This window comes from Camelina sativa, chromosome 6 (genome assembly GCF_000633955.1).
Source record: "Camelina sativa cultivar DH55 chromosome 6, Cs, whole genome shotgun sequence".
Taxonomy (NCBI): domain Eukaryota; kingdom Viridiplantae; phylum Streptophyta; class Magnoliopsida; order Brassicales; family Brassicaceae; genus Camelina; species Camelina sativa.
Window position 1 is genome coordinate 20,725,161 of NC_025690.1, and position 23,410 is coordinate 20,748,570.

The following is a 23,410-nucleotide window of genomic DNA, read 5'->3' on the forward strand; positions in this document are numbered from 1 at the left end:
TTTTTTTTTTTTTTTGGTCAAACACGTGTATTATTACATTAACATGTTTTTCAACTCAAAATCAATTAGATGCAAAAAAAAAAAAAATAATAATAATAAAAAAATTACCTCAATGGTGGCAACAACATACTCGGATAGCAATGCGATGACTAGTGTCATCCCAACCAACCATACAAAACCGCTCCAAAAACTAATCACTGCGGTTTCTTCTTCAACATCGTCATCATACTCATCTTCCTGAATACCAAATTCCATTTTAATAAAGATCCATTACAACACAATACTCTTTATGTTATATCGTGTGCATGTAAGTATATATAATATATTTTAGTTACCTGATCTTGTGCGTCGAACAATTGGCGGTGAGTCCAAAGCTGGAAAACGAGATATGCAATGTAACTGATCAACATAATAATACTGCTGGATCGCGATAGAACCAGTGACATGTCGGAAATAACAGCAGCCGGAGTATCTTCAGTTGCCACGTATGTGTACAACAATGGGAGCAAGTGACACAACAATCCTAGTAGGAGTAAGAAGAAGTTCACATCGGCTTGTTTCTGCAACAAATGACCACACAAAATTGATTTGGTTTAACAAAACCCGCTATTTAATTTTTGTTCAAACTAATTAACCTATCGTCACCATAGTATAGTGTCTACGACTTGCTTGTTTATCAAGCTATAATTTTTATATAAAATCCTGGTTAAACACTCTAGCTATACAAAATCTACTGTATTCCATTCCCGTTTAGTTATTTGAACTAACAAAATAATATTGGTTTTGATATGCATACCCGGTCGAACCGGAGTTAAAATAGAAGCATACCCGGTCGAACCGTTGCTCCCTCCGCAAATTAGCTATTCCGCCGCAGAAAAGTGAAGTCCCGAGAACCAATAGAAGATTCGACAAAATCGAACCTAGTAGCGAATATTTCACAACTGCGACCTTATTATTGGTCAATGCCAGAATCGCGATTATCAGTTCAGTCGCGTTTCCACACGTTGCGTTTAGTAGACCACCCACTGCGGTTCAAAAAAACACATAAAAAAAACAAAATTGAGTATCTATATAAAATAAAGTAATTAACGTTTGCAGATTGAAAAAAAAAGAAAAATTGGTAAGAAGACGTTACATGTAGGACCGGTGTAGAAAGCGAGTTGCCTGCACGAGATGCACGAGAGAACGTGAATATAAACTTACCACAACCAAAATAACGTTATAACCTTTTGACGTTGATAAGATAATAAAGATGCTTGTACTTTGAATACTAGATGATAAGAGTTTGTAACTATGCTGTCACGTTGACATATGAGTGGGAAATAATTGTATGTGGTCGGTGATAATATCCAATCATGCATTGCCGAATCCCCAAAGAATATTGGTCCATGTCCATTTTTTTCAAAAAAAAGCATAAGAATATGGTGGAATTGGACCTAAATACCTAACTAACGTGTTGCCCATCATAATAACCTTTTAGATTTCAATCAAGTAGTGAAGAAAATGAAAATCTTAGTGGAAGTAAAAGAGACACGTTTGGTTTGTTGATAAAAAAAAAAAAAAAACAATAGAGCAACAAAAATTGTTAAAATGAGTGGCTGGTTTAGTAAGAGTTTCTTGAAAACGAAATAAACTATTGGTATAACGTCGTGATAGATACTCATTTTATCGACAGTTGGCTAAACTCTGTCATGATCGTAAGGTGAAGAATTCAAATAATAAAATATGTAAACCGATAGAATAAGAGATGAGGATGAATACTACTTACTCTGTCAGAAAGCTGACTCGCTCAGCCAAAGGTGTCAGTCCTAGCATGCTCAGTCCAAATATCCACGGCTGTATTATTCAAATATTAACCAAAGTGTTATGTACATGTATTATGTATATATAGTATATGGTAGTTAATCATTTATATTAAGTGCACAATTACGTGGCAAGATTAAGATACACCAAAATTTTTACTTTAATACAATGATTGCAAATCTAATTTTAGGGGGAGCAATAATTTTGATTAGAAAACAAGCGTATAATGGCATAATTCCAAAATATCTTAAATATTAATAACAAATTGATCCTAAAAACCAAGATTTAGGCGTTTCGAAACCAAGGTTTGATGAAACAGAGGAAATTATAGATACCTGACTGACGCCACAATAGGTGCAGATAATGGCGGCAGGAATGGCCGGAAAAAGAATGGCAAGCTTTGTGCCGAGAATGACTTCTTGGAGATTGGTGAGAAAATCTTTGAGACCTTTGTATGGAACCTTCTGAATCACTCGGAGGTCTGATTTTTTCCTTAGAGAAGAAGAAGACATGTTGTGAGCTGTTCTTCCATGTCTCAGTTCTCTGCTCGATCCTTTCGGTGTCATGCTCGCGTTTCCGTTCTCTGCCGATGACCACGGCTCTGTCACGATTCCCGCCATTGCACCACTACTGACTCAAAAACTATGTATTTTAATTCTGAGTCACAAATGTTTTTTTGTTGTTGTTGTGACCTCTTTTGAGTTTTGCTTTGCTGATTCTTCTTTATACGATGAATGGCGTCATGATTTGGTTTGTATATATATACTGATTAGTTTTTTTTTCTACTGGGTCCACAAGGCAACTTCCTCGAAGTTTCCCTTGTGATATTTTTCTATTTATTTAATGTTTTGGGATGTTATTGCATTTTTATATATTTGGAAAACCAAAGTCAGAAATGGTATGTAAAGATATTGCCAGTCGATAGTATAACACATGGCTGGTAAATCTTTGGTTCTTGGGAAATTATTAATTATTTGGATTAATATCCAAATATTGTAAAGATAGGTTTGGTTAGTCATATTTTAGTCTAGTAGCAAAATGGTTAAAAATTAATATGTTGAAGACCAAAATTTGACTACCACATTGAGTGATTTTATAAGAGAAAAGAAGGTTTTTTTCTAACTTTGCCTAACAGTGTGATATTTGACACTCTATTTTTATGACCAGAACAGAAAAATAGTTTCATACTTTTAAAGTTTTTAAAGTAAAAACTGAAACCAAATTAATTTATGATAGACTAATTTAAAAATATAAAAGATTTTCAAATATATATATATATATATATATATATAAATCATATTATATTTAATAATCATATAATGTATTAAAGACACAACTCAAATTTGTATTTAATAGTATTCTATAAGTTACAGTTTGACTGTCTTTAAAACATATGTACTAAAGAAATGGTATCATAGCATAATTGTTTTATCTTTCCCAAGAAATAATAGAAAATAATAGTTTCAAAATTAATTTATTGTTAATTATACTATTTATTTTTAAATGATAAGAAATAGAGACAATTTATAGAAGAAAAAAAATATGTATATTAAATTTGACACACTTTTATTTTCATGAATTATTATAACAAATTAGCTAGACTTAGAGTATAAGATATATGTTTTGTGATATCGTTTTAATAAATTATTTTAAAATTGACTTATCAAATTATAAAATTATTTGTTGTTAACTATTACTTTTAGATATAAAAATAAAATTAATTTATAGGACAACATAATTTATCTATCAAAGTAAGATATTACACTTTTTTTTCTTAGAATAATTATCAGTTTTTTTTCCAAAAAAACCAAAGTATAAATTAATTAATTTATTATAATTATTTAACAAACATACAAAAAATAATTAAATTTACTGTAACTAATTGTCCTATTACTATAAAATGGTTTCATACATTTCAAAGTAAAAACTGAAACCAAATTAATTTATGATAGACTAATTTAATATAAAAGATTTTCTAATATATAAAAATCTCACATTATATTCATTAATCATATATATATTGTATTAAAGACACAACTCAAATTTGTATTTAATAGTAATTTATAAGTGACATTTTGATTGTGTTTAAATTATATGTACTAAAAAAAACATAATGGTATTATAAAATAATTGCTTTATCACCCTATGATATAACAGAAAACAATAATTTCAAAATTTAATTTATTGTTAATCATACTATTTATATTAAAATGATTAGAAATAGAGACAATGGATAGAAAATAAAAAATATATTAAGTTTCACACACACTTTTATTTTCATGAATTTTTATAAAAACTGGTTAAACTTATAGTATAAGATATTTGTTTTGTGATATTGTTTTAATAAATTATTTTAAAATTGACTTATCATAAAAACTATTTTTTTTAACTATTACTTTTAGATGATGACAGTAAAATTAATATATAGGACAACATAAAATTATCTATCAAAAAAATTAGGCTAGATCTTACACTTTTCTTTCTAGAATACTTATCAGTTTTTTATTTTTCAAAAAAGGAAAAAAAGATTGAAAATATAACTGATCTTAACTATTTAACGAAAATACCATATATAGTTGACTTTGTTATAAGTAATGATCTTATTACTATAGTAACATACTGTTTAAATAATTTCAACAATACATTGTAATCAAAAATATTTAATAATATTTACTTTAACTTTTCTCTTTTTCATGGTCCTTCTATGAAACACTATATAACATATATAAATTATAAATTATAGTTGAACCATAATATTATGAATATTATTTTTTAAGACATATATTAATAATTACATTTCTACATTTCATATATAATTGAATAAAAACTTCATTATCTATTTCAAATTAATAATGCATACAACCACGCATCGTGTGAGCTACTTTATAGTATATTATAATTCATAAAATAATATTATTAGTATTCTATGAGTGATTGAATTATTGAAAACATTTTATTAGGCCTCGAAATGAACATATAATTTATGCATACTGAAGGTTTAACTTTACCTTGTTTACAAAATATTTAGAGAAAACTACAAAATGATAAATCATAATAAATAAATAGAATATTTTTAACTAGAGATACGTAGTAGTTGTACATATCTCTCTCAATACCCCACTCGAATAAGCTCAAGTGCGGAGATCACTAAACAGTAAACAGTAGACACTCAAACTCTGCTTGACAAAGGCTTTGGTGGAAATTGTACCCGTTGCGTGGATGTCAAGACATATTTAGTCCTCATCGTACTCCAAAGAAGCTCATCAATGATGTGATGTCAGATTGTCATCGAACCATGATTCCATATTACCATTGTCCAGTTCCAGTACTTTAGGTTGACATGAAAAAAACCGAAAATGAGAAACCCGGAAAAAGAACTCAAGAAAACAAAGTTTGATAATTAATAAAATAAAAAAAAAACTCCTGGTAAAAAGACATGTTCGGTAATAAAGAAAAAAAAATACCATGTTGTGTATTAAATGAATTTCGCATAAGAAAACGAATTAGCGTCACAATAACACTTGCTAGGTAGAGGGGTGTTTTTTCAGAGTATCTTAAATGAAAAAAGATGGTTAGGTACAGGAATTATTAGAGAATACATGGTCATACATACCAAGTATATTAGTGTATACTCAACTACACAAAGTATATGTATTATATGACCACATACATGAACTATATGACGTTATGCGGTCAACATCATAGACATATAATCTAGTACACCGGTTGATATATCATGGTTTTACGGTTTTTAATCATGATATAAGTGTGATTTTTGAGTCTTTTCATTTGTTTCTAGGTTGTTTTTGAGTCTTTACAGATTATCTAGGAATTTGGCATGGAAGGAGCAAAATGATTTGGATGATTTTGGAGCATTTTACCGAAGGAAAAGAACTTGGAGTCGGATCAGAGTTGGAGCATCGACCGGCACCGAAGGAGCATCGGTCGACACCTATGTCTATCCGACGAGAGAAATAAGAAATTGGAAGTTTTACAATTTTACCCAAAGTTTTCCTAAATTGCAACACAAGTCTCTAACGTGTTTTAGGACATATATATAATGTTTTTGAGTTTTAGAAAACCCTTAAGTTATTTTCTAGCAGTTTTTGAGAGAGGGATATTGAGAGCTTTTGGGAGAGAAGGATCTGAATTCTTTGTAGAGAGAAGATTTCTGAACTCCATTTTTTTTCTTTTAATATCTATTGCTTGTTATTCAGAATGATTTGTTCTTCATTAAGGTGGGATTATTGGTTTATGATTTTAATGGATTTGAAAATCCAAACAAAAATCATGTGTTATTCGATCATTCATTTTAAAATACTTATCAAAATTATGTGTTATTGGTTATATGATTTACAAATACTTGTTAAAATCTCATGTTATTCATTTAATGATTTATTTTAGGATTTCAAAATCCACATTATGTTTTAAATGGATTTGAAAGTGTAAAATAGAAGGATTCAAATCTAAGGATAAAACATGTTATTTCAAAGTCCATATGTTTTGATTTCCATTATTTGTAATTTTATATGGATTTAGAAATCACATTTCCAATAACAGCCCCTAAACATGTCTGAGTAGTTTGCTTGTTAGGTTTAGGGTTTTTCACAGAGTTTTTATGATTTATTAGATCTGTGATTTTTAGGGTTCTTAATCTTTTATGATCTTCATCCTTGGTTGTTTTTCACAATAGTTCTTGATTGATCACCTAGAATTATTATCTTAGGGAAATTAATTGATATGAGAATATAATTGTTTCCGTGATTAAAACCATTGATGAACAAAATTACTTTTTACAAAGAGATTTGAATTTGTGATTTTGTGAACTTATTTAAACCTGTTTTTAAAGCTGATTTTTAACCTAGAATTTTACAAAGAGATTTGGATTTCTGGTTTCAAATTTATATAATAATTGCAGTGAGAACTGAATTATTTTACCAAAACTGTTTAGAGTTCTAGATCTGATTTTTATTGCATGAACCCTAATTAAGTTATTGATTTAATATTTCATAATTATCTGAGAAATTCTCTAGGCTTAACCTTTTGATTTTCTGATTTCACAACACTTTGATTTAATATTTTGTATTGTCTTCTTTTGTTTTTAATATAATTTAATATGTTTAGCGTAATATCAAAAACTTTATAATTTATTGTGTTTGATCCTGAGTCCCTGTGGATTCGACCCCTAAGTACTACATTGATCTCTTGTTTGAGAGAGTAGCTCTAGGGTTTAATTTGAGCATATCACCGGTCAACTAACTCCGGCGAAGACCGATGTTGACTCCGGCGTTGACCAACACTTAATAAAAAAAAGTATTCTAAATAATAATAAAAAAATATTACAGTAAATCATTTATGGGTTTTTATGATTAAAAGACATATTCTATTGAATATCCAATTTTTTAATATAATTATTATATGAAATCATTTATGGTTTTTTATTAATTAAAAATATTCTATCCAATATCTAAATATTTTTTTAATGTAAAATAGAGAACCCAAAACTTAAAAAAAAAATCTAAAAGTTAATTTAACATATTGTAATTGTGTAAAAGAGGGTAAAAATGAAAATGTTCATATGTTAAAAGTAAATTTTGTGAATTTTTTATTGTTGTTTATATGTTAATTCAATATCTAAATATTGTTTTATATATTTCCTAAATATATCCTAAATGTAAAATAGAGAACCCAAACCTTAAAAAAAAATTCTAAAAGTTAATTTAACATATTGTAATTGTGTAAAAGAGGGTAAAAATGAAAATGTTCATATGGTAAAAGTAAATATTGTGAATTTTTGTTGTTGTTGTTTATATGTTAATTCAATATCTAAATATTTTTTATATATTTCCTAAATATATCCTAAATGTAAAATAGAGAACCCAAACCTTAAAAAAAAGTTTTTAAAAATTAATTTGACATATTGTAATTGTGTAAAAGATGGTAAAAATGAAAATGTTCATATGTTAAAAGTAAATATTGTGAATTTTGTTGTTGTTGTTTATATGTTATTTTGAGTATGTAAATTATTTTCTAATGAAAGTAGTTGAATTTGATTTTATTGATTTTGTAGTATATATTTTTTTGTAGTATTTAAATAATCTGATTATGAGAGATTTATATATATATATATATATATATTGAAAATAATTATAAGTTATTTTTATATCTTGAAAATAATCATAAATGATTTTATATCTTGAAGATAATTATAAATGAATTTTTTATCTTGAAATAATTATAAATGATTTTCATTTAACTATTTACTTTAGCTTGAAAAATAAAAATTAATTTAACTATTTACTGTAATAATTTTTTATTATTATTTCGAGTATTTTTTTTAAGTGTTGGTCAACTTCGGTGTTCGCTGGAGTTAGTTGACCAGTGTACTAAATTATATATTTATGATGTTGACCACATAACATCATATAATTCATGCATGTAGTTATGTAATATATATACTTTGTATAATTAAGTATACAATAATATATTTGGTATATATGATCATGTATTCTCCAATATTTCATTTTTTTTTCAATCATACACTCCTAAACTTGTGTAGTTAGTACGGATACGAAGTTGATGGTTTAGCCATGTGGCTTTTTGGCTTAACGAGGAGGTAATAATAGCTTCATAAAAGGCAGGAAGCGGCTGCTGGCTCTTGTTCGCTAGTATTACTATTTATGATGTTATTAACTTCTAGCTGATATTTATTTCATATTCATCTAAAAAATGGTGATTAAAATTAGACCATAGAAAAGAGGTCGACATTGATCAAAAGAAAAAGATAAAAAAAAAAGGAGGTCGACAAATTAATCGAGATAAAGAAAGAATCTAACGAGAATAAGAAAGACATAAAAACGAGATTCATTCTTTTAAAAAAATATGTGATGTTCCAAGTATGTCTCTTTTGGAGGGAGGTATTAAATAAAATAATTAAAATAAAATAAAAAACACAATGACGTATATATCCATATTTAGATTGCCAAAGAATTTTTATTTTGAATTCTCAATTATTAGCAAAGCTATGAAATTGTAGTTTGTATAATATTTTTCTTTATCGATCGTTCCAAATTATCAGGATGTTCTGAAGGGACCACTTCTTAATACATTTCTATATTTTGTAGGAGTATAATATTTAATAGAACCTTAGATCTAGCGATAGGGTTGATTTAACAGTCCAAGCTCCAACACATTTTGATGACCTTTTGCTTCAACACCCACCATCCAATCCGTACCCATAAATATGTGAATTTGAAGATTTTGAAAAGATCTCATCAAGAAAGCGAGATGTGTGATAAAGTTAAACTAGTATATAAGTAAAACATTCTAAGATGATTTCGTAATTGTACGCATAATGCAAATATTCCAAGATGATTTCGTAATTATACCCATCAATTTGTTCAGTTATATAGCGCCACTAGTCCCGGAGAACTATAAAACTAAATATCATAAGCGCTCGATAACGATGTATTTATTGCAATTATGGTCTCTAAACCATAACGTAAGTACTCAAGCGGATGTGGCCGAGGAGTAGGGAACCCAAGTGGGTAGATAAAGACGCAAACACAGCTGATCAACTCATATGTGGTGTCCCAATACAGAACAACATTGATATTTCTGGAAAAGCCCCACAAATCTTTAGAGATTTTGGAAGTTACACTAGCTTCTTGTTTTGGTTCAATCTTATATACGTATGGGCGACAATGGATGAAAGGCGTTGGGTACACAATAATGTAAAGGCCAAGAGAATAAAACCAAAATTGTATTTAACGTAGAAACCTTAGAGGAAACTTCCCGGAAGCTGCCTTCTTGATATTGCGTCTATGTACTTCTCATTTGCATGTGGAAGATGTTGTTATCGACACTTCTTGGATAAAACAACTATAACGATTTTTTGTCTTTGTTACTTAAAGATATCAAAACTAATCCAATCGCCTACATTTGTTTCCTTACTGTTTACTTGTTAGGGCATCTTGCCTAGCGTGGTCAGAAACCATTTGAGGAGAGCGGGTGGGGCCTTTAGTGTGTACGGAGTAAGAGACTAATGTTATCATTTACCTAATCTCTTCTTAGAAAGAATCATAATCATACATTCTCTCAACAGTATAAATAACCATATTTTTGCAAAGAATCCTAAGCAAAAATGAGTACGAATATAAATAACGGCTTCGCAATTATTGTTGTCTATCATAAATTCTATTCGCATACGACCAGTACAAATTAGTGTTCCAAGGATAAATTGGTAAAGGTAGCACAACACACAGCAAAAACACAAACGATATAATATATATGAGAATTTTACATTATCACATAAACTACAATCTTTTCTTCTTGGAAGTTTGATAGCCTGCAGTAGTGAAGCAATTCAGTCTTGTAGAAAAGCGATTATTATGTTTTCGGACTTCACAAAATATGAAACGTATGGTTAAAGTGAAAAAAAAAAAATCAAGCTGACCCGATTGTATAAACTTTTTTTTTTGCTAAGCAAGTAAATATAATATATCATGAAAATTTGGATTTACATTCTGATTACCATAGACTTTGGTCCCTTGGCAAAAAAGACTTGGTATAAACTTCCGCAAAAGAAAAAGATTCTTAAGCTTGAAAATTAGTAATTCTCATATATATATATATATATATATATATGAACGAAACAGTTTATATAATTATATGATACTATCAAACCTAATGGAGCGGTTGACTTGAACCACTCCAATATGATGAGGAACTACCCCAACCGAATAAACATGACAACTTTGTTAAAAAGCCTGATTCACGTAAGTGGTATCAAAAGCGTTTTAAAAAACGGAAGCACATTAGCGGTAGTAAAATAAAGGTACCAGTACTGTCTAATGTTTACTTTAGAGCGATTTCTAATGTTTCAAAAATTAGTAAAACCTAATTTTGACTTGTGAACCAGTACTGCTGTCTCTAATTCACATAAAATTATTGTGTTACTTCAGTAACTATACTAATGATATACTCCTTCTGTTTCACAAAGATTAATGTTTTGAGATATTTTTTTGTTCCATAAAAATTGATGTTTTATAAACTTCAAGAAGTAATCATTGAAAATATTTAAATTTTTTGAATTGTTATTGATTTATATTTTCTCTCTCTACTAAAAAGTAATTATAAATTAATTTATAAATAAAAACTAAATTTTTTTTTAATATGTGTGAAAGTATTAAAACATCAACAATATATTTGTGAGACGGAGAAAATAATACGTTGACTTGGCGAGACCACACATAGGAATTGATTCTTTGATTATTTTAAGAATAATATACTTAAGGAATTGTTATTGGGTCTGATGTGTTTGGTACCTTTTTTTATCAGTAGTGCGATCTGACATTATCACAAAACGCATAAACCCTTATTTGCATGGCCTAATCAATTTATTATTAATCAGTCTCTCTCTCTCTTTTTTTTTTTTCATTAATCGGAGTGAGACGAAGCAAAATTCTCCTGGCGAGAAGAAGAACCAGCCATGGTTGGACCACAAAGACCTCAAATCGTCCTCTTCGGTTCTTCAATTGTTCAATACAGCTTCACCGATGGTGGTTGGGGTGCCACACTCGCTGACATCTACTCTCGTACGGTTTGTAATTTCTCTCCTCTTCTTCTCCCTTCCAATTCCCAATTTTTGTTCTTCCCAATTCCTTGTAATCTCGACTCTTAGTTCTGGAATTTGCCGTCAGGACTTTGATTGTGTAGTGAATAATGTAACAATGAACCCACCTAATTTGTTTAATGCTGATGACCCTTTACTATTCCCAAGTGGAGAAACTGTTTCAGTGTTAGTAAAGCTAATGATTGAAGATAAAGTTCGTACCTTTATGTGTGTGTGTGTTTTGATTTCATATCCACAGGCTGACATCATCGTTCGTGGTTATGCTGGTTGGAATTCTAGGTTTGCCTTGAAGGTCTTAGACCAAGTCTTCCCAAAGGTACACTCTTGTTCTTGTAGTCAATCTTATGTATGATTCCTCGTTGAGATGATCTCCCATAGTGAAAGATTTGTCTTTTCTTGACCTCTGTTTTTGTTTTTTCGTTGTACTGTTAGGATGCTGTGATACAACCTTCATTGGTGATAGTCTATTTCGGTGGGAATGATTCAATGGATCCTCATCCATCAGGCTTTGGTCCTCATGTTCCTTTATCTGAATTCATTGATAACATGAGAAAAATTGGAGAGCATCTTTTGGTAATGCCCTTTTTAAAGTTTCAATCTTTTTTTGATGTTAGTGACATGTTTCATTACTTTACTTGCTAACTCTTGGTATCTTCTTATTCCTCTTGTTACCAGGGACTCTCGGATAAGACCCGCGTCATTTTCCTTACTCCTCCGCCAATGAATGAGAAACAGATCCAGCTAGTTTTTGGGTACATGCCTTGCTGAACTTGGTCTCTTACTATTATCTTTTGGATGTTTGATCATTAGCTTTATATAAATCATGTCTCAGGGATGTGATAAAAGGCCGGAGTAACGAGCTGTGTCGTCCATATGCAGAAGCGTTGTTAAATCTATGCAGAGAGATCAATGTGAAAGGTGTTGATATTTGGACGGCAATACAGCAGCAAGATGATTGGTTGAACAGCTGCTTCACGTGAGCTACTATAACCTTCATGATTCATTTAACTCTGAAATGATTCTCGGTTAAACTTACTCCTTGGATTTTGTTTTTACTTCCTAGAGATGGGATCCATTTCACAGCCAAGGCAAGCGAGATTGTCTTGAAGGAGATACTGAAGGCAGTGAGAGAAGCGGATTGGAAACCGAGCCTTTACTGGAAGTCATTACCGATTGAGTTTCCATTTGATTTTGGTGTTCCAAACTCCATAACCCTTTGTGATTTGGAATTAAACAGAAACATGCGGTATGAGCCAGACACCGTGAGCCTTTGTGACCAAGAGTTAACCAGAAACGAGCAGTTGGAGTCACCACCACCTACTGCCCGGTTGTAAAACAACACTTATTTAGAGATTATGCTACTATATTGACATGGTTTTACCAGTTTCACTCTTTATTTGCATCTGGATATTCATCTTGCTAATTTAACATTTGGTTAGACGCTTTGTTATGTATCATTAGGTTCATTGGGTCGTTGGATAACAACAATCAATCAATTCTCACTAGTATGCTTCCGAAATACAAAACAAAACTCATTCAAATCTACAAACTCTGTTTTCGTTTGGTGAACACTAGTGGTGGTCACTACTCAGCCAATTTTTTTTAAAATCATACAAATGTGGGTGTTATGGACCGTATGGTACTTTAGTTATCGAATTTCACAGATCACAAAAATATGATAAAAATTTGTAAGCTAAGGGTAGACAATAGTGTAGTTCGATTCGACAAGTTATTTCACAAACGAGTTCATTTGTTCCTCGCTCTACTTTGCAGGTTCTTTAAGACGATTATGGAAATGCACAAATGTGTGTGTTTACTAAGGTGTCCCCATTCACATATATCATAACAAATGAAAACAAGTTAGGTGAGATTGTTCGTTCTCATGGAAACAAGTAAAGTCGTAAATTATGATGATTGATGATAGAGAAAAGGTACGTAAAATGTTTTCTGAATCAGTTCATGTTACATAATACTGTATGATTGTATAATCATTGTTAGATTAATTTACCATAGAGAAGTGTTAATAACTTAAAATTGTGTATCAATATCTTTATTCAATAACACTACTAATTAAATTATATGTTTTTTGGTAAGAGACTACTTAAAATTGTGTATCAATATCTTTATTCAATAACACTACTAATTAAATTATATGTTTTTTGGTAAGAGACTACTTAAAATTGTGTATCAATATCTTTATTCAATAACACTACTAATTAAATTCTATGTTTTTTTTGGTAAGAGACTAATTAAATTAAATTGTCATGGGTAAACTTAACCTATTAAGAAAGAATAAAATAAGTATTATGTGTCTAACAGAAACTTCTAAAAACATAGTCCAAAAACGACAAATCACACGAAGAATATATGTCTGTTTTAACATAAGTTTACGAAAACACCCTCAACTTTTGTTTTTGTATTAAATTAATTAAAAAAGTCCTCAAAAGTCAAAAACATTATAAGGTAATATAGTGATATCTTTCCATCTAGCGTTCAACCCCGGTGACCAAAAGAGGGAAGATTCACCGGTAAACCAATCATAAAAGTGTAACCGTTACATTATTGATAAGCTTTGCCACAGATTCTCACAGGTTCTTTGTTTTTTATCCTTATAAATTTCTCCAATCTTTTTTTTTATCAATTCTCCACCTTTCCTTCAGCTTGTTTTTTTTTTGTCTCTCTAGAACTGCCGAGATGGATTCACCTCTTCATCCATCAACGCCGGACCTTAATGTACCATATTCTCCTGTGTTTGTCTCAAGGTTGTCAGCTTCATCTTCTTCCGATAACGTCGTCGAAGGAGATGATGATGATGGTGCTCGTAGTAGTAGAAGTCATGGGGTTTTCAATTGGGGTGAGTTTTGCTCGTTCCGAAACCTTTCAGAGCCGAACATCTGCTGGGCCACTTTGGCTCTTCTTGTCTGGATCTTTGGTTTGTCTCTCAACTTGTTTTTTTTTTTTTTTTTTGGATTTTCGTCTTTTGCTTTTGAATTTTTGACTAATTCTCGATTGATGATGATGACTTCCACAGCGTCGTTTATTCTGGTTAAGAATCTTTTTGGACCAAAGAATGTTTGGCTTGGACCTTCTTCGTCCATTATTGTTGACCCTAGCTCTTTTTTTGTCAAAAGCATTATGGTTTGTCTTTTTCTGCTTCTTCTTTTCTTTAATTACTCACTCTTCTGTTGATCAAGGGCTGTGTTAATTTATTGAATTTTTTTTGTTAGGTGAAGGAGCTTGATTATTCCAAGTCAGGCCTTCAGCTCTATGGATTCTATGGGTCTCCTCCCTTGGATCGTTTGGTGAACTGGTCAGAATCCCGAGTGTTTCCTCTCTCACATGATACTTACAAGGTAGCTAGGTTTAAGATTTCTCTGTACTACAATATGTTTGAAGTCAGAATCTATTATAGTTTTGATTTTCATTGAATACTCTTGTAGACAATTTATTGAACTGATTTCATTTTCCTCAGGGTTGGCCTTACTACTTTAATGAAGGATCTTCAATGAACATATCGTATAGGGTTAAACCAGAAGGTTCTGCGGTTCAGCTTGTGGTCAATGAAGGTTAGTATATATTTGTAGTTTTTTCATTTTTCTATGCCTGCTTCTGCTTGTTGGTTTTGATATTGTTAGTGAGGCTGTTTAAAATCATGTAACAACACAAAGATAAACCTAAAAGCTTGACACAAAACAAATAACTTGACTAAACCCGAGACTTCATTCGTATCTACTCTAACGTAAAGCAAAACCACAACTAGAAAAGGAAAATAGCTTTGAATAAACTAAGAGGATATAGAAGTGTGAGTGAGTTTGTTTTTTTTTTTTTTGAAAGTGTTTCCTTTTAGGGAAAACTGATTATTTCGGAGCTCTTAATTCATAGGAAGTCAAGGCATCTCTCGGACGTTTTGGGAAGAACCTGCATTTCATTACATTAATGCATTGTCGTGGAATCTAATTGAGGGTTAGTCTAATGAAAGTTCCCAACTGAAAATGCATCGTTTTATAATGATTACCATTGGTTGATAAAAGTTCTTTGCAGGGAGTGGTATGATTGAATTGAAGATGATTAAGTCTTCAAGTTATTATCTTGCTGTGGCTAACTTGAAGAAGAGGAAGGACGTCGAGGTAATAATTACTGACTTATTAAGTAATGACTTTGGATTATGTTTATGGTTTCTGCACCGTTCATTGCTTTACTTGACCTGATGTTTGTTCAGGTGGAACTGACTATTGATGTGAGGGCTGTGTTGTATGATACTAAACAATCATTCTACAACTGTACCTTCAGCAATGGCGAGTGCACATTCAAGCTCAATGCAATGTCCCTTGTTGGAAATTCTTTTGTCGTAACTTCACCAGCACCGAGTCATGAGGTATGTATTTGTAAGACAAAACACCAACAAAGTTATTATTATGAATCTTAGCTGAATGAATGTTCGTCTCTATCCTTGACTTTGAGCTTAGGGAGTATCCATCGAAGATAAATGGTACATAAAGTTCACATATCAACCTAGAGGGATTGGATATGTAATTTTCATTGGTAAACATTTCAATCTTATCAAAGTCAAGTTGATAATTGGATTTGAGCATTGGTCAGTTTCTCTTTGACAAGAATTTGAAGCAGTGACATGTAGTATTATTGCAAATGTAGGTGTGGTGACTTGCTTCATGGTTGTAGCGTTACTATTCTGCAACAAGTTACAGTGCTTTTGTGAAGAGGGATATAATGATTTAGCTAGAGCATATCTAATTGGAAACAAAGATGACGATGTTTCAAGCATAGGTTCATGTAATGAGCCTTTTGCAAATGATGATGCTGATTTAGAAGATAATATGAGACATGTGGGTGAAGCAAGTAACCAAACTAGACGTCTCTGTGCCATTTGTTTGGATGCTCCAAGAGATTGCTTTTTCCTCCCATGTGGCCACTGCGTCTCCTGTTATGAATGCGGAACAAAGTAAGTTTTTGTACAGGAATAAGATAATATACAATTAAACATACTAAAACTATTTGATTGCACTACGCACAATGATGTTTGCTTAATGTGTTTACTGTATTGGGATTGATCTGAAATATTAAACCTTATGAATGTGTAGGATGGCAGAAGCTGGTGTGAGTTGTCCAATATGTCAAAGGAATATGAAGAAAGTAAAGCGAATTTATACAGTGTAAGATAATCAATATATAAATCTCTTTAACATGATGTTGAATCCATATAACCATTAATAATAAATTATCATTTGATCTTGACAATGCTCATTTCTTTCTTGGCATGATTATTTCATTTCGTCGCTTGACCATCTTTTAAATTACACCATTTTGTTAAAACTTAAAACCACCATAGGTTTAAGAAAGTATAGTAAATCATTGTTTGTTGACTATAACATTCCGGAATGGGTCGACGCCCTGAAATGGTAAGTCGAGTATCTCTTGGTGACTTGGGAATATGCGTTACAGTGGGATTGAACCGTACAAATCTATCACCCCTCCAACACACAACCCTCTACAATGCACAAATTTCTGACATTAATCAAGCTGTAGGTGTGGAAAAAATAATTCAAGCTGTATGTTAATAATAAATTACTTTAATCAAGCTGTATGTTGCTTTAATCAGCTAGTATTTGGTTTATTTTTAATTGTTATATCCCCATATTAGTAATAAGGTTTCTCTTTTCCTCTAAGAATCACCTAAATGGATCCAGTTCGTATGCATCCACATCTCGTGTATCGATCTCGTAACGTGGTCCGTGGAAGAACAAATTCCCTCGTGTATGTACTGCTTCGTCCTCGTTATGGGTATGTGGTTCCTCGGTTGGTTTCTCAACTTTTTTTTTGTTTCAATTTACTCTAAACCAGGGCGTCAGCTATATATGGATTCTCTATGAGTCTCCTTCTTTGAATTGTGATGTGATTGGTCATAATCCCGACTGTTACCCGTCTCACAGGATACTTACAAGGCAGGTTTAAGATTCGGTTTGAAATTGTCATTGAAAAACTGAAATCAAAGATTCAATATTTACCTATTTTTTAGTCAGAATTGATTATAGCTTTGGTTGTCATTTGAATTCTCTTTTTGACAATTTATTGAACTGATTTCATTTGTCTCACGGTTGGCAATACTATATCAATAGAGGGACTCTTTTTAAGATCACCTATAAGGTTAAGCCCCAAGGTTCTGCGGTTCAGCTTCTGGTCGAGCATTAAGGTTAGTAATAATAGTAAATATTGTAGTTTTGTCAAATGCTGATTGCTATGTTTGCATGTTGGTTTAGTATTGTCAGTGAGGCTGTGATAGAGTTTCAAAAAACATGAACACAAAGAAATACCTATGAGTTCTTTATTGATGGAAACACGTAACCGCTAAATCCGCAGCAAAACCGCAAAAATATACCTAATCCCATTTCCCGCGTTGTTTTCTTACAACCGAGAGAATTCATTCGTATATAGTAGCAGTTAATTGAAACCCCAACTAGAAAAGGAAAATGACTTTTGATGAATAAACTTAAGAGGATATAGAAAAACAAAATAAAGGCCTAAAACAGTAAATCAAACCAAAACTCATAACTGTTATAAAATGGATAATTTGTGATTATCCATCACATACTTCCCCTCTAAGTAGCTAGGGCTACAAGTACAGTAGTATTTACTCTTATCTTCTTATCCTTAACTTCCCTATATATAAGTTCATTTGCTTCGATGTAATAACACAAGACGAGAAGAGGAATAATAATAAGAAGAGCATCATTGTTTAACTCTCTTCCCTCTACTCTCGATCTCTCTCTCCATTTATTTACCATACATACTATATATTATACATACATATATACACATATACATATATAATATAATATTATTATATATTTGCCTTATGTTTTATAACAATAACTGTCTATTTTATCTCTAAAATCATCAATAACATATAAAAACTCAATAAAACTCAAATCATTTAAAATAATCGAATACACTCTCACTCAGTCACTCTCCTAAATATTTACTTATTCCTACAAACATATAGTTTGTACTTTGTAGTCTTCATCTCAAACTATTTAAAATATTATATTTAATACACTTATTAAAAACTCCATACCAATAACTTTGTATTGTTGACCAAAATGATTCTTTTAATAATTATTCTTTTTTGTATTTATTTATTTTTGGTAAGTTAATAAGAGGTAGTTGATATGACTAGCAATAAATTTATTAATAGTTGACTCATATTCGTATATATGTATATATAACTAAAATTTATCAATGAGAAACACAAGTAAAACTTAAAAATGGGTTTACATCTACCGCTCGTTTTTACGTCTTATCTGCTATTAACGTTAGGGGCCAACGGAGTTATGCTTGTGAGATTCTATAACTTCTACTTTGTTTGTCAATTCTTTAAATTTGATATGAAAAAACAAAATTAATTGATCTTTCAGGATTTCGATTGTGTGGATATATACAAACAACCGGCTTTCCAACATCCAATGTTGAAGTATCACAAGATTCCGGTTTGGTGGTTAAATTTTTTCAATCATACATGAATAAATGTGGCCAACATTTTCTCTAATTAATAGAGAATAATGTTGTAATTCTTTTTTTTTTTAAACTTAATCTTGTTATTTTGTGTTATGTTATAGGAAAAATTCATTTCAAATGAAATCCATACTAGCAACGATAAATATAAAATAGATGATCAACGTTGTCCCAATGCAATGGTACCGATTTCAAGGCAAATAAATGGAAAGCGTTCATTCCGAGTATCCTGGCCAACATGTAAATCTTCTTCTTTTATCATCTTTTTATTGAAATATTCATATATACCATCCTGTATCTTATTTATAGCACAATAATTGATTATACGCAATCACATTATTTTATCTTCTTTCTAGTGTTGTGATTATAATAATACATGCAAACTTTATATATTAAAAGTGGCAACTTTTATGATTTATACAGTCTGCAACAATTGAGACCATTTTAGATGGAACCATCTATCGAGGAGCAGAGGCTTATATAAGTGTTCATAATTTGACTGTACAAAGGAATCAATACAGTAAAAATCAAATTTGGTTAGAGAATGGACCTCACAATCAACTTAATAGCATACAAGTTGGTTGGGCTGTAAGTTTTTATTTAACGTATAAACCAAAATGTGTACTTTATAACAACGTCATGCGATTTTACACAAGGAACTAAAACTTACAAATACGATCTATGTAATGAAAGTATATATTGTTGGGTTTTCTAAGCGCAAGTCAAGTCCCCATTAGTATGATATTGTCCGCTTTGGGCCGAAATGGCAAAGCCCGCACGAATTTGTTATTGGGCTCATTCCCAAAAGGCATCATACTAACTAGGTTTGGACTTGACTTGTATATTAGAAACTTTTTTTTTAATCTTCCGATGTGGAACATTGGTTTGTACCCAACAATACTCCCCCTCAAACCAAGGACCACGAACCTTAGGTCTCCCCTTCAGTGAAATCTTGTCACCATTAACTCGGTGCTTCCTTATTCGCAAGGTACCCTTCTTATTGTGTCACATTTAGGAGCTTCTCCACACTAATCATTAAGCCAATACCCATTTCTTAGGTCCATTTATTTCAACCTAGGCTCTGATACCAATTGTTGAGTTTTCTAAACCTAAGTCAAGTCCCCATTAGTATGATATTGTCCGCTTTGGGCCGAGATGGCAAAGTCCGCACAGATTTGTTATTGGGATCCTTCCCAAAAAGCCTCATACTAAGTAGGTTTGGACTTGACTTATATATTCTAAACTTCTTTTCTAATCTTCCGATGTGGGACGTTGGTTTGTACCCAACAATATATATAAAAATATATGAGCATAGATTAACTAAGAGATCCCTAAAATATGTGGAATAATTACCCACAAAAACAAGAAAATAACTAATTTATGATGATTTAATGTTTGTAAATTCATCATGAAATATTGGAGAAAAGAGTTTTAGTATACACTTTTTGTAACAAATCTTTTCATAAAATTTGAATTTTATACAGGTGCATCCAAGATTATATGGTGACAGTTCAACACGATTTACAATATATTGGACCGTGAGTAAATTAATTATTTTCTTATCTACGTTTTTTACAGCATAACTATGTTCTTTATACATGAGAGATACTCTTACATAATTGTTTACATTCAATGTTATATTTTTATTTATTAGACAGATGGCTACAAAAAAACTGGATGTTATAATACACAATGTCCTGACTTTGTTCTTGTTACTGGAAATCCTGTGATCGGAGAAGCGTATGGTAATACCTCTATTTATGGTGGTAAAGTAAGCGCACTTATTCAACCGCGAATTTTTCACGTAAAAAATTCTGACTCTATGTATGATAAATCATCTATTTGACAAGAATGTTGGAATTTTTTTATTTTTTTTGTATGATAGTTATATTAATTTCAACTATTTGAATTATGCTTCAAAATACTTGAATCCATCTTCTTTAGAATTTCTTGCAGGCTTTTTTAATATAGTTCTTTTTCATGTTTCTTATTCAAATCACATATATAATTATAAATTCTAGAGATTTAATTTAATAGTTTTTCTAATGTTTTAATATTTATTAGGATGGCTTCACTGGGAACTGGGTACTAAAAAGAGTCGATAAATTAGTGGGATACTGGCCCAAAGAATTATTTACACATTTAAACAAAGGAGCTTCTGTTTGACAAAAAAAAAAAAAAAACAAAGGAGCTTCTTTGATACGCTTTGGAGGAAAGACGTTTACCTCTCCTGATGGAGTGAGTCCTCCAATGGGAAAGGGTCATTTTCCAGTTGCAAACTTCCAGAAAAGTTCACATTTTTCGTTTATTAAAGTGAAGAATTTGAACTACCAAACCATTGATTTGGAAGCTAAGAAAACAAGACGCTACGCAGATTCTTACGAGTAGTGCCGGCTCTGACCTAAAGCCCGTAAAACAAGAGCTTTAGGCGCCAGATTATATTAGTGATTTAAGGGGCATCAATTTTCAAAAACTTGCGGTGGTACAGTGTTTGGATATGCCTTTATTTTTTTTCAGTGTTAAGAGTTCGAACTTTTGTGTAGCAGTTTTTGTAACTTTTTTTTTCTAATGTTTGTTAATGGGCAAAAAAAATTTTTTTTTGCTTTAGGCAGCAAAATTGGTTGGGCCGGCACTGCGCTTACGAGTGTTATAGACTAACGTATTGGGGATATCTTAATTTTAGTAGAGTAACCTTCTCCTTAGGAGGACCAGGTGGAAATTGTGGTACTTGATGATTAATGATTCATGTATATGTATCGACCAAAACTATATCAATTTGCAGGAGAAATAAAGTTGACCAAATTATATCCATATTACTATGTACGAAAAGTATTTAAGGTATTCAAGAAAACAAAAATTATGGACAAACGTAACAAAATTTTAAGTTTTTATTTTAAAACACAAAAGAAGACAACAACTTTACATTATACATTGTTGTGACCTATCAAAAAATCAATCAGTAGTAGCCTTCTCATTTGGAGTTTTAAGAATTTTATTTGGCCAAAAATATAAGTTGGAGAATTCGTTTACGTCATTTTCTTATGAACATTTTTGATTGCACAGAAGATCTGTTATTTGCTTCAAATATTTACAACAAAGTCATTGCAAACAATTAGGACAAGAAACAACTTGATTTATTTTTCCAAAAACCGTCATTGGACCATAACTACAAACATATCTGTTTAGCTTCTGCGGTATGGACGTCAGCTTTAACTAAAGTTCTTTGTAATACCATTTAGACTTAACTGAACCAAAATAGTCAGACCGATGTGAACCAAACTTTTCAGTTTTAGTTTTTTATTCGGTTACAAAAAACAAAACTGATAGGCAACATTTATATATGAAACTGGTTATCGGTTCGTTTTGCTTAGAATAGACCAAACGGTTAGCCGTTATCCCCTATATATTAATAGAGAAGCATTTTGTTGAAAATGTTGATGTGTCGTCGCCAGAGCGATTTGGAGATTTAATTACAATTAAGCATCTCAAGATAAACATATTTACAAAAATAAGTCTTTGATTTATTAAATGTACCATTAAAATATATAAAGAAATCTTTATATCATTATTATTTACATAAATGTCATTAGAATATATAAGGTAATGTTTCTTTCTATTAGTTTTTTAAAATGAAAGACTTCATCAACTATTAAAAAAAAATATATATATATATATGGTTAATAATTTAATTATCATTTTCATAACATATTTAATGATTTAAAGTAAATTACATTTCATAAACTATTAAAAACTTATTCATCTATTTAATTTTTTGAAATACAAAACTTATTATCCAATTTTAAAACATTTGATGACTATTCAAGTACTCCTTCTGTTTCACAATAAGTGTCATTTTGACACATTTCACACAAATTAAGAAAATATTAATATATACATATATGCATTTATTTAATAAATGTTTAATAGGTTAATTTAGTCATAGATTAAGGGTAAAACTAGACAATCTAATGAAAAAGATGCATTGAAAATATAAAATAGTGCATTGAAAATGTAAAATGACACTCTTTATGAAACAAAAGGAGTCTATATTAAAAATTAATTATTACAATAATCTTAAAAATAAATAACATTATTATAATTATCACAATAATTAACATTATATTCCACATTTCACGGGTGAAATATATTTTTACACAAAATAATTAAATGTAAATTTGAATTAAAAAAAAATTATGTGTAAAATTATTATTATGACACCTTAAATTCCAAATAATAATTTTACTTGTAATAATTTTATTTGAGTCGATTTATCCCGCATATAGTGTGAGTTATTACCTAGTGTATTTTTATTCTTCTTGTAAAAGGAGAAGGTGACCATCAAAGATGATGTTCAAATCGAATTTCTTAGATGCTGGGACAAATATCCCTATATATATATTTGTTATCATATATTTGCGTTACTAAATTAGATTTTTTTTCTTACGG

At 30.7% G+C, this 23,410-nt stretch overlaps 3 protein-coding genes and 1 pseudogene across 5 annotated transcripts in view; 3 read left to right on the forward strand and 1 right to left on the reverse strand.

Moving 5' to 3' along the window:
- LOC104792615 (vacuolar cation/proton exchanger 1) overlaps positions 1–2,554 on the reverse strand; it is a 3,639-nt gene extending 1,085 nt beyond the window's left edge. Inside the window, exons 1-6 of the mRNA XM_010518803.2 lie at positions 2,139–2,554; positions 1,769–1,836; positions 1,136–1,164; positions 829–1,025; positions 336–560; positions 109–237 (exon numbers count right to left, since the gene is read on the reverse strand). Coding sequence (XP_010517105.1) covers positions 109–237; positions 336–560; positions 829–1,025; positions 1,136–1,164; positions 1,769–1,836; positions 2,139–2,423 — 933 coding nt within the window. The 5' untranslated portion in view covers positions 2,424–2,554. The remainder of the gene's footprint in view (positions 1–108; positions 238–335; positions 561–828; positions 1,026–1,135; positions 1,165–1,768; positions 1,837–2,138) is intronic.
- On the forward strand, positions 11,115–12,925 carry LOC104792616 (GDSL esterase/lipase At2g38180). Of its 2 annotated transcripts, none has more exons than XM_010518805.2 (6): positions 11,115–11,399; positions 11,676–11,753; positions 11,870–12,010; positions 12,113–12,189; positions 12,270–12,413; positions 12,501–12,925. In XM_010518805.2, the coding sequence occupies exons 1-6, from the start codon at positions 11,361–11,363 to the stop codon at positions 12,769–12,771; spliced, it is 750 nt and encodes a 249-aa protein (XP_010517107.1). In that variant the 5' UTR covers positions 11,115–11,360; the 3' UTR covers positions 12,772–12,925. The 2 variants fall into 2 exon arrangements, with proteins under 2 accessions (XP_010517107.1, XP_010517106.1); XM_010518804.2 differs by having other exon boundaries at positions 11,118–11,404.
- LOC104792617 lies at positions 13,917–16,688 on the forward strand. Of its 2 annotated transcripts, XM_019246973.1 has the most exons (11): positions 13,917–14,028; positions 14,122–14,369; positions 14,469–14,575; positions 14,665–14,790; positions 14,910–15,003; positions 15,320–15,400; positions 15,479–15,564; positions 15,657–15,812; positions 15,904–15,979; positions 16,091–16,397; positions 16,537–16,688. In XM_019246973.1, the coding sequence occupies exons 2-11, from the start codon at positions 14,132–14,134 to the stop codon at positions 16,610–16,612; spliced, it is 1,347 nt and encodes a 448-aa protein (XP_019102518.1). In that variant the 5' UTR covers positions 13,917–14,028; positions 14,122–14,131; the 3' UTR covers positions 16,613–16,688. The 2 variants fall into 2 exon arrangements, with proteins under 2 accessions (XP_019102518.1, XP_019102519.1); XM_019246974.1 differs by lacking the exon at positions 13,917–14,028 and having other exon boundaries at positions 14,103–14,369.
- LOC104699295 lies at positions 18,718–21,352 on the forward strand (annotated as a pseudogene).